Genomic DNA, 12,866 nt, shown 5'->3' with positions numbered 1-12,866 from the left:
AGCTGACACAGTAATTTTTTATTCCTCCTTTTTAATAAGAACAGATAAATTTGCCACTAATAAGAAGGAAAGCAGGATGCATGCTGGTATTTGAACATTTAGCATACATTATGTCTCCGAAAAAATATATGCTTTTAATATACACTGTATCCACAAAAACTTAAACTTTTAGTATACATCGTGTTTGTCTCCTCAACCAGCTTTTAATTTTGAAATTTTTGGCTGCAGGTATTCACTTCAAACTATAGAAATGTTTCAAATGATGGAAATATGCATGTTTAGATTTAAATTAAAATATATATATGTATAATTAAAACACAATAACACGCCGAATAAATACTAATTTGGAAGTCAAACAACAAAAATCAGCATTATATTTTCAAAATTTTCGCAGGACTAGTATCGATGGTTTTACCGAACCACCATCCTCAGCTGCAAAACTGCATTTTGACTTCCGAATTAGTATACATATGTATGTTATCAAAATTTAAGACATCAAACTTTTTATACATTCTCCTGGCCATTATACATATATTAAGGAAAATTTTACACTCATTATAAAAAATAAAATATGACTCTTATACAACAAAAACCAACTAAGCTATTTCCTTTTTAAACTGGAAATATATTCAAGAGCAAAATGTATGAATTTGCACATAACTGAAAATAAAATATTAGTTTAGAAAATGATTTCTGGTGCTAATGGATTAAACAGACAGTTCTATGCAGATAGTCATCAAAAGTATTGATCTTTTTTTTTTTTTTTTTTTTTTTAAAGACATTGTTCATAAAATCTTATAGAAGTCATGTTCCAGAAAACACTGGCAAGTTCAGTATTTCAAGGATTTAATTGCCTGGATTTTCGATTCCATAGTCCAGGTAATTCGACATTTTTTCTTTTACGAAATTTGATGTTTTTCGATTATTTTATAAATTATTCACTTTTACTACACCACACTTAATGTTACATCAGAAGTTTTTTCTAAATATTTTTATTATTATTAATCAGTTTAAAATTTGTAGTTGATTTTATTTCACTACTTAGCACATATTAGGCTTAAAAATGATCATTTGTTACTTGGTACGTCGAATATATATTTCCTCATTTTAAAACTTCTGTCCCTCTAATGAGCTTTTAAGAACCAACTATTCTTTTTATTTGTTCAAAGGGGCAATTTGCCCAGAAGGACTATTAATTTCGTTTTGGCATGTTGCATTGATTCACTTTTTGCATTGTTTCACATTTCAACTTGTTACCACCAAATATTATCACCCTGTATTACATTTAAAGAAATTAAATAATGAAAAATCTGCATAAATGTACGTATGTTTCTCGCATTGTGATAAAACAATAGTACCTAGAGCCTTCAAATTTTGAATAACATAATGTTTCACTGAATATGGGCATCTGGTAAACCTAATTTGGAATTTGTTTTATTATCGATTTCATATTTTGTAAAACTGTAACAAATTTTTGATTAATGAACTCAAGGATTTCAAAGCGAGCAATGGCAACGTTGTACAGAAAAAATATTTTTTACCTCCAATGTGCGAGACCATTGCATCTGAAATTCTAAAGATATGCTTATTTTAAAAATTTTTTGCGATATTGCTCGAAACTCGATTTTATGGTTTAAGTGCTAAGAACATGATATTTAATAAATAAAGGTAACACACAAATCATTTAAAAAAATGTTCCTTTGGATGTAATTTAAAATCTGAAAACTTTCAGATTTTTTTTAATGTCTTTTAGATCAAATCATAATTTATTATTGTTTCATATGCTGGATTACTTCTGCTTACATGTTTTGTTTTTTAGACTCAGTTGACTTAAATAGAAAATAATTTTTATTAGATTTTAAAGCTTTTTTGCTCATTTATAATTTTGATACTATAATTTTTCAAAATAAAATTTTATTCTGGTCTGTATGATTTCAAATTTGATGTTACTATATTTGTTTTGCTTTTCTTTTTTTCCTGACTTTGTTTGCCCCCCCCCAGCCAATTTTTTTAAAACTTCTTTTAAGCTTGTTTATGATTGTTCTGCCATAATTTTGCAATTTTTTTGCACTGCTTACTATGGCCTGTTGGAGTTGAACTGATAAAGACACAGATTGCTTTGTTTAATTTCTGATAGTATTTTGCTATGGCCTGTAGGGGGTTAGAGAAATAAAGACATACAGTTTCTGAGATTATTTTAAGAATTAAACTTTGTCTATTTGTTAGTTCAGAAACAGGTTGATGTATTTACTTCTTTTGTTGTACCAATGTCCTGATTTGATGATGTGGTGGAAGATGTAAATTTCTTTTTTCCTTTTTATTTTTGATTTCAGCATCTTTTGTGCCTAGCATGCAGTTACCACTGTGTTTCTTCTTCTTCTTCTTCTTCTTTTTTTTTTTTTTTTTTTTTTTTTTTTATGGTTTGTTCCAAATTGAACATGGGATGGATTTTAAACATACTTTTATAACTTTAATATAATGGATGGATTTTAAACTTTAATATAATGTTACATTTAGAAACTTGAATTTGATGGGAAGAAGAGCCAATCATATGACGCAAAAAATACTTCCACTCATTACAAATATTCTGCTTTTGTTTATACTTCCTTTTAAAGTTTAATATGGCAATCTAAATATTACCATCAAAACATAAAAAAGCCCTAAATTTAGAAAATATATATATCAACATTTTACACTTACTTTGAAATCAAAGGACCCTCCCACCTTTTAATTGTTAGACAATCTCGTAAAGGAAACTAAAAATTAAAAAAAGCTTAAATATATAAAGATGTTAGTCACAAAAAATTGTTAAATAACTTTTATTGCACATACCATGGAGGTAGGAAGTAAGATGAAGTAGCCCTAAACAAGTTTCTCCCGTACCCTGCTCTGAAGCACCGGCGATCCCTAAATGGTGACCAAAACATTGGGTATTTTACCATTGAGTTCAATGGGATTTGATGCGTTCAGATGTAAATATTTTGTAATTACGTCGTAAATATACATATAAATGTATATATTTTCTTTTTCTACAACACTTCAGACTCCTAAGTATATGAAAACAACATATTTTTAAACAACATTTCATTCTGAAAGGAATTAAATGCTATACTTTTCACAGGACAGTTTTCGCAGAATGGTTTAATTTGAATGAAATATTTTCACAAGTTTTCGTTAATTACATTAGAAAAAAAATTAAGGTAATTTGATTTTATTCAGTTAAGGTACAAAAATTAAGATCAAAGTTTATTGTATTATTAATATTAAAATTATGCATTATTTCTTTTCTATTTATAGAGCTTCTTCCTAACTTTCTTAAATATGACATGATTTTTTGTCTTCTGAGGCATCTTTTATATCAAAAAATGTAAGTCAATTTATAATTAATGCTCTATTCGGTTCATTTTAAAATAGAGAATTATTAGGAATTAGCAAAATACTTTAAATAGTACTTGACTTTCTCTGAACATTACTGAAAGGGAATAAAAAAAGTTTTTTTTACCATTAATTTCAACAATACATATTCCAAAACTCTTTATTACTTTCTCAAGTGTGCATCTCATAGCGTTTTCTTTACAATGTCTTTTAACAGATTGCTTTCCAGTACGAACAATTCTTGCTTAAATAGTTTTTATAACGTATTTGTCAACAGGATTTCAATTTATGTTTACAATTCAATATTAAGGTTATTATATATTTAGATAACATTTATAATCATTATAAATTAGATACATTTAATAATTAGATTTCTTCACAGTTTTTTATAAATGAATAAATTCTTCATTTCAAATACATTTATAAATAATTTAATGAATATTTATGTATTTTGTTAAAGGCAGATACATGCTTTTTGCAAGCATATGCATAAATACCCATACATATTTCATGTTTTTCATTTCCGGCATGTGCAAATCTTTAATTTCTGTGCATTCACTACATTTTATTTTTAATTAACCCAAATAAGTAAAATGTGTAAGCCCAAAGGGATTATTTTTCAGATATATAAAAATTAAAATGACAAGTTTAAAATGAGCAACAGTAAAGCCTCTTCTCTAAAAAATTTTAAAAGGTACATGTTACAATAATATATGGATGTGAACAAAATTTATTTTATTTAAAACATTTTGGCGTTTAAACATAAAAGTAGCGAATACTCTATCAAGGGATCGAAAGATGTATACAATTTTAAAGGTACCGTAAGGTATTTTTCATTCTTTAAGCATAACATTTTTGTTAAAATTTATATTTTTGTAGTTCAACAGCTTAGAATTTTATAAAACAAATTCATAATCAAAATTGCTGTTGTTAGTTATCGAAAAATAACCAAGATGTGATTTTTGCGTAAATGTCACTAAACTATACAAACTTCTATTATCCATCACACTATGAATATTTCTTTCATGTGAAAGTGTCCCTTTTTCGATTTGTATGGAACTGTCGTGTGTCGAAAAACTATCAGAACCCTGTCAAGCGAGCTTCTGAATGTATACAAAGAACACCCCATCTGGTAACCCAAGCTTCAAAGCAGTGCTTCACTTCTAGCACCGGTTGGCCCCTCCTTCCTTTCCTACCTCCATGGCACATACCATAAACCACATAAATAAAATGTTATTAGAAAAATTTTGGTAACATTGAAAATTTTCAAACTTTTGAAAGGACTTCATAATGTGGCTATCTACCTACTGCAAATAAGTTTTTAATTATATGTGCATTCTTTGAAAAGTTTATATAGTTTTTTGTTTAATGATATAATGCTTTGTTTCAAAATAAGTAGCAAAAGACAAGAACTGCTTTACATTTACATTGTAAGTGAAATTTCAACAATATTTAGTGGAAGGGAAAAAAAGAGAGCTGGTCAATAGTCTGTAATTGTTACCTCCAACATTGATACTATAGTTAGCTTCAAACAATGGAAATGATTGTTACTGAAAAGTTGCCAAAGTTACCTAACCAGCTAATAAATAAATGCTATAAGTTAAGACATAACTGAATTGTTAAAACTTAGCATTTTAATATTTACATGATATTTAGAACACACATGAATTACTAAATTAAGATGCATTGGGCAAACAAGAAAACAAGGACATTTTTTTAAAAAAAGCTATATAATAACAGCAGAAAATAACTAAATTATATAAAAACACGTGAAAATAGAAAAGTTCCATAAAAGACAAAACTTCCTCTGTACAACTTATTGCGTAACATATTTATTATGTACAAAATGAAAAGGGTTATAATTTGAAAGTTTGAAACAGCCAGTCATTACTGTAATTAGAAACACAATGGAATAATGAATTTACAAAATGCCTGTAATGAATAATTTATAGTTTAATCATATCATAACATACTCACATTAGAAATGTTTATAACTTATTCTTTCCATATCTTATGCACATTTACATAGCATGACATTATATTATGCTTTTATGGCTTTATCATTCACATGACCTAGCAAATGTTGCTATTCAATAGAGCATAAAGTTTCCTAATAGCCAGTTTTCAATTATGCTGCCATTTGATGTAGCAAAAAGGGTTTTTGGTTTATGTTTCAACTTAAAACTATGCTTAGCTAATTGAATAATTTAAAAGAAATACATGCACTTAAAATTTAAATTTTGTTTTCCATAATATTGTTACGAAATGTACAGGCGTGGTAAGATAGCTTCCCCGCAAAGCAGTTTCAGGATTGCCATAAAATGGCAAGGGAAGGCAGTGCTGCCACATTTGGCAAGAAATTGCCCATTTGGCAACAAAATGGGCGCTATACCACGGAGAACCTTCTGGAACGAGTTCTTACCGGTTTAGCCCAGAATGTTTTCAAACACAAGCCGAAAGCTATATAAACCCTGCTGGTCTGCAGTCAGTTAATGTGTCTCAGTGTGTGTGCCTCGTATAGCGAGCTGATAGTCAGTCATTGAGTGAGTGTCTCGGAAGTCTAGCACTGAGGTGGTCGTTGAGTGGTCTTTTAATGCATCGAGAGAGTCTTTTAGTGCATCATCGAGTTTTGTCTTAGACTGTGCTGAGTTGAGAGCTATACTCTTGTGTATCGTCGAGTGCATTGCGTGGAGAGTCTCGAGAGTATGTAGAATTCAGAGAACAACCAAGCAGAGTTGGGAGCTGTACTCGGGTGCTTTGCAGGAAGCTGCCTCCACCACTATTGCCTGACAGTGCGAAGGCTGTGTCGCTGATTGTTCCAGCACGTTTATAGTAGTTCATCAATGACTGTAAAACGTGTTTTAGAGCTGTCCTGACAATACAGACTAATAAAGTGTGTTTCAATGCTTCATCAAGTGTCGTCGTTATTCACTCCAAATCTACGAACCGCGTACGAAAATGGAGGAAGGATATAACTAACAACTGGTGTCAGAAAAGAAAAAAAATGCAACAATATTTTTATTCAGCATAATTTCTTTTCAACTGAATGTCTAATTCATGTGATTTATAAAGAATTTAAAAAACAAAATTGTTATAAAGATTTACACCATTAATGTAATTCATACCAGCCAGCTTTGAAATACAGAAAACTGGGAAATGTCCCTAAAAAAAATCCAGGAGTTTTCGGGAGGTTTTTGTACTGCATGGAGAATTCACATTGAAAGCACTTCAGATTCACTTTATAATGTGCAATTTGTATTATTGAACTATCAATATTCTTCTGATGTAAAATATATTAACATGTATAACACATCAATAAATGGTAGTACATTAGTAATGTACCATAAAATTAATTGCATATTAACTAATTAAACAATGGTTTAATCTACATAAAAAAATTCCACCAGTATCTACAGAAGATTAGGATAATTCATGTCAAATAAAATTTAACAAGAAAAATTATGCTGAAAATTACACGATGCGGAAAATAAAATTTGTAGTTTCATAAAAAATTCTACATATGTATATAATAGATTAATATATAAACCAGATCAAACAAAATTTCAGAAGAAAATTTATGTTGAAAATCACAAGGGGTAGGAAATGGAATTAGCACGCTATGTTTCTTTATTTCAATACATTTCATGTAGTGCTGAGAAAAATCTTCTTTACTAAAATTAAAAATCAGGAGTTTCAGCAATCTCCTGTGATATTTGATGAAAAACTGGGAGTATCTTGATAAAACCAGAGGAGTTGGCAGCTATAGCAATTAATAAGATTTTTCTAACGCCATATATTATGTAGAATCGTACAGAATAATTGGTACTCTCTGATTATCCACACACACACCAAAAAATTGCCAAAAAGTTATCATGAAGCAAAGCAGTAAGTATGTTGTCAAAATAATTAGGTGGGAATATATGATATTGCCAAAAAGTATTTATATATAGACACCCAGTTATGCATGTAGAGCATGCCTGTTTTGGCCAGCATGCAATGATGATGTTATACGATGTCTAGTTTGTTCAATTTTCTGATTTTTTTTAAAGCAAAAATGGATCACCATGTATGTAATGAAGACTACAGTGCAGAAAAGAAAGACTTCTCAAAAAGAAATGCATTTTATTATTGACGTCCCTTGTTTTTAAATTTAATTAACAGATTGATCTTGCATGGAATTTTGAATGCACTGCCATTTTCAAAATTACTGTTATCCTTCATGCATTGGCTTGGTGACAAATTAATTATCACCGAATTTGTGAATGCTCTGCAAAGTCGTTAATGTGTTCGGGACTTTTTGGTGAGGGCTGTGGATCATCAGAAAATGCCTACTAATTATTTGCATATTACTAAACAAGTTTCTTGTTAACTACTGGTAATCTTAAAAAATGGATAAATAACATAGTAATTACAGACCACTAATTACTTAAACAGTAAGGCAGTAGCTGATATTTAAAAATTACCAATATCAAATTTGCACTAATTTCCTGCTTTTATAAAATAAGGTGAAAAATAGCATTAAAAAATACAGAAATGATACTTGAAGATTTAGAAAATAAAATGAAAACTATTTTTACATCTTTTACATGATAAATAAATTTTTAATTCACTATTCCAGTTATCAATAAAAATACATTAAATAAAAAGCAGCTTCTATGCATAATGACTACTACATAACTGTTAATTATGAATCAAATCTGAAATTAGTTTTATTACATTATACAATTAAATAAATTGAGTTAACATATCAAGATCTAAGTAAATTATTTTTCAACAGGTCTTACTTTTAGAATTGGACGACTGACATCTTTTGGATCAAATACTATAGACTTAGAACAAACTTTTAATCTTCCTTTTTGTTGCCTGTTTTAAAGAAAATATACACTTTAAAAGTTTATCAAAAGTAAAAGATAATTCAAATAATATTTATAAAAGCATAATAAATAATAAAAAAAAATCTTACTTTTAAACATAGTGCACAGCCTAGTAGAAACATCAGAAGCTATTATATTGATTAATAAATTCAAAGGAATATGAAAACTTTTAACTAGAAAGGGATATCTTAACAGTGGAGTTCCGAAGGGAAATTAGTTTGTATCTATGCAATGTAGTGCGCAGTCCATAGAGAACAGAAAAGAAAACTGACACTATAAAAATTGATTAAATCTCAAATTTCAGCAGACAAATAATTTCTTAATTTTCAACAATATTTAAGTCTCAGCCATTATGAGCAAAATTTGGTTGCATCATTTAGTATTAAAAGCATAAAATTAAAGATCATACAAAACTTTTAAGAAATACAATCTTAACACTATGTGATAAAAACTTTGGTAAAAAGGTTAAAAAAAAAAAAAAAACTGGTTCTGTATGTGATAAGATGCAAATTAAAAAGATATACTTTTATATATTCCTCTCAGAATACTTTTATATAAATTTCCATTTTTATGAAAATTTTTAATTTTGAAACAAAATCATGCAAGTCAAATTAAAAATAACAGCCAACTGGACAACTTTCTAATATTGATTTCTGATGAATTATATTAAGATTTCAAGTTTACAAAGAATATGCCACAAGATAACTATTCAAGTATACCTTTTGATTGCTTCAACCTCTGTTGTTTGACCTGGGTAACAAAAACAGCTGTAATCTTCAAAATAAATTTCACCAGGTTCAAGAAGCAACAGAGAAAATCTGAAACACAAAGTATGCTAACATATTAGTAACAGCTCACAATTTCAGGAAAGTTGTTAATTACATGCAGCATATGATATTATACATAGAACACAACTATGATTGGTAAAAGTTTACAGTTGGGAGCCCCTTGTTTATTGGCGATTCTTTTTTGACGCCAAGATCAGCGCCAGGAAGTCACAATTTCAAGATGGCCACTACACAAAATCAAAATAAGAAGTCGAAGAATTGCACAAGATCTGTGTCCATGTACACATCGATCTGTTTTTACTTAAAAAAACATCCTAGAATTGCACAAACTAGGCATTGCACATTGTCTTAAATATGTCCATGTACACATCAATCTATTTTCATTTAAATAAAATCGGGAAGCTAAAACAAAGTTAAAACTATCGTGGTAACCAGAAGTGAGGTTTCATCGCCAAAATTTTTTTTTGAATGTCGCCAATCGAAGGGGCACCCAATTCTACACTAAAGCTCTATGATTATTTTAGGATACTAAAAAAATATCTATATTTGTAATATTGAGGAGAAATTAAAAGTATTACAACACAAATCACAATAAATAGCCTGATACACTTTTAAGGATTTTTCGATACTTTTTGATTATAGCGGTCCACAGTCTTATTTGGTGACCTTAAAACTACATAAATATCCCAGCTATGATTTCTCCAAGCTTGTAAAATGCGAATGTAAAAATAAACAACACAATAATAATATTCACATGTTCTATCAAAAGAATGTTTTTAATAATCATTATGACAAGGACCACATTTTCGAAATTGCTTTCAACAATTCATCAAAAACATTCCTTTTTTCAATGTACTTCGTTATTAACCTCATAGAATTTTAATACAGGTGCTTTTACAACCAATTCTTTGTGTTTCAAAAGCATTTTGATGTTTTCCATTCCAGTGCCAGAAAACACTTTTCTCAAATAATTGCTTTAATGACGCACTAATAGCAGTTAAGTTAGGAAATCTGCCCAAATAATTAACCATTCCTAAAAACCTTTATAGAAAAGGCACATTTTATAAATTGTTTTCACTTCAGAAAACCCATTTTCACTTAACATTAACCTAATATAATTCACACAATTAACATTTATTTTACATTTATCCTTACTGAACTTCAGATTATTTTCTTATGCTCTCTGGAATACTTTTGGTAATGTGACTATAGCTTCTTCAAGCTGTTCAGTTGAATATACCATTGATCCATCTTGCACATATTGAATAATTTTCTCCATAAATGTATACAGAATATTACCAGAATATTCCTCCAAAAGTCTACTGTTATGGGAGTACTCTGCCACTGTTGTCCTTATTTCAGGCTAACAAACTTTCATCGATTTTAACTATTCTATTGGGTCTGTATATTCCCCACTGTATCTTTATATCAAATGTAAAAACACATATCCCACATGTAACTGTTCCAATCAATTGTAGCATTTTCATGCATATTAAGCAGTTTGTCACATCATTGGATGGATGTCAGCTCCTCTGTGCAAAAATACGTAAATCTAACAGCAGTGACAAGCAATATTATGGAACTACTGAAGCAATTTCCAATACGGAAACCCTTTTGCCTTTTACAATTTTTAACACTGCACCTCCAAATGGTTTTGTTGTTTACATATAGTTTCGTGTTGTTTGCATACTTGTTTGCCAGGTAAAAGACCTCTTTCTTCAAAAAATGATACAGCATCCATTTCTATATTTGGTAAAGACATATTCACAAAAAAGCAAGGAATATTTCTAAAAAAAGCCAATGGAATTTTAAAAAATACAACACAGTGTTAAAATAAGAACACATGGCAAGATTTTGGTGACATTTCTCTTGCTTAGCAATTCAACCTTGGAGTCACTATAATAAGGAAGTACCAACTTTTCACATGAAAATATTTCTTCTGGCAGTTTAATATTTGACTGGCATACATATCTGAACTCTAATTAAAAATCTATTTTATGATGCTTTTAGCATCTGATGGCTATAATTTTTACAATTAAAAAATCATCAATAACAATGCAAATGAGTTGAACATAAGCAAAACTGATAAATAAAATGCATTATAGTTTAATGTACTTAAATTACAATAACTTTAATTTACTGATTTTATTCTTATGAGCAAAATAAGGATTTTATGAAATAATAATTAAATAAATTTATTTTATTTAAATTTTCATATTTAAATAAAACAGCAATAAATAACTGATTAAGAATTAAAAATGAAATTTACAAAATGAAAAATTATAAAATGAAATTTAAAAAAAAAAAAAAAAATGTTTGATGTAATGCTGAAACGTTTTTCCTCACGAGGAAAAAGCAATGGGATAATACATGAGTACAGAACTGTTTTTCAATTATGAATGTCATATATATACACAATTCTGTGAATCTATAAATATGTTACAACTAAAAAGGGGGGGAACACATAATGCAGCGATAGTACTATTGGTGGGTTTTGGGCATGTTTGGTTTCTTTTTCAGAGACCAAAAGAAGTGCACAGCAGGTACCTAATGAAAAAGTACCATGAAAAAGGTTTTTCCTCACAAAAATACTCTATGCACTTAAAAATGCTTTAGAAGAATGAAGATACTAAAAAAAATTAAGAACCAGAAACCAGACTTTCATTAATGGGACATTTTAAATATTATTATAGTAAGATTTATTATCTATTCTGCTACAATCCTTTTTGAATTCACCTATGCCCACAAAGGTTTTACTTTTGCAAATACTTCATACTTTTTCTTAATAGGAGAAAGAAATAATCTTCCCCCAAAAGTATCAATTCTTATAAACTGCCTCCAGACAAATTAATAACAGTGCAGTTTCTTTTTTTTTAATGTTTACAACTTACATATTTAAATGCTTACAAACTTCTTTACCTTTTGACATAATGGCCAAAGGTAAAAATAAAAAAATCTCAATTCATTGAAAATTCAGAAGATACTTCATAAAAGTATTTAATTACTACACATATTTGATAAATGCAAACTGAAAAACAGTAAGGTTACTAACCATATTTGATAAATACAAACAGTAAGTTAACGGGGCGTCATAAAATTTTATCGCTAACTGATCGGTAAAAAATTTTAACTACCTTTCTTTGTTTGTGCTTTCCATAAAGGCCATAGAGGGTACTGAATTGTGGCTTTTCTTTAAAAGTTCGAGGCATAAAAGTTTTAAATGTCTTAAGTCAAAGATGTGTTATATATTTTTAACACATGCATTTTGGTACAAACGGGAACAAATCAGTAGATAATGGTCATACTGTAAATCGTAAATCAAGCAAAATTTCTAAAGTAGTCAATATGACTTGGTAAGAAACAAATGTGTCGCCAGTCATGTCATAAAATTCTGACAACGACGAGTATTTCGCACCCACGTAAGAATATCATATGAGTATGAAACACCGGCGGGCAATTTACATTCTGAATAACAGACAGACAAGACAGACAAAGTAGACAGAGATGTCTTGTTTTGCACCTGCTAAGTCTTTTTGCACTAGAACTGGAGCAAACCGCATGTATTCGTTACTGAGTAACGGGTACATCGGTTGACTCGAAGTACCGATTCGGTACTCACAAATTCATTTCGTTACTCGCATCTGTTCGTTACTCGCATCTGTCGTACGATGCGGTTTATTCGAGTCCGAATGATGCGGTTGCTATACGAATACGAATGATGCGGTTTCTAATGCGGTTGCTGTTCCAATACGAATGATACGGTTGCGTCACAATGCGCTCATATTTTTCATAGGTAATTTTAAATTTTTCGGGGAATCGGGCAAACTCT

The 12,866-nt window shown here is 29.4% G+C and overlaps 1 protein-coding gene across 1 annotated transcript in view; it reads right to left on the bottom strand.

Moving 5' to 3' along the window:
* The window catches only part of LOC118203531 (protein FAN-like), a 97,517-nt gene extending 84,988 nt beyond the window's left edge, over window positions 1-12,529 (bottom strand). The window contains exons 1-4 of the mRNA XM_085825840.1: window positions 12,172-12,529; window positions 8,969-9,067; window positions 8,160-8,238; window positions 2,701-2,756 (exon numbers count right to left, since the gene is read on the bottom strand). Of these exons, the coding sequence (XP_085681966.1) occupies window positions 2,701-2,756; window positions 8,160-8,238; window positions 8,969-9,067; window positions 12,172-12,203 (266 nt within the window). The 5' untranslated portion in view covers window positions 12,204-12,529. The remainder of the gene's footprint in view (window positions 1-2,700; window positions 2,757-8,159; window positions 8,239-8,968; window positions 9,068-12,171) is intronic.
* Between the last annotated feature and the right edge of the window lie 337 nt (window positions 12,530-12,866).

The sequence above is a fragment of the Stegodyphus dumicola genome, chromosome 10 (genome assembly GCF_044657685.1).
Source record: "Stegodyphus dumicola isolate Sdum_Otavi_A_Nest chromosome 10, ASM4465768v1".
In the NCBI taxonomy this organism is placed as follows: domain Eukaryota; kingdom Metazoa; phylum Arthropoda; class Arachnida; order Araneae; family Eresidae; genus Stegodyphus; species Stegodyphus dumicola.
This window is presented reverse-complemented; position numbering and strand designations above follow the sequence as displayed.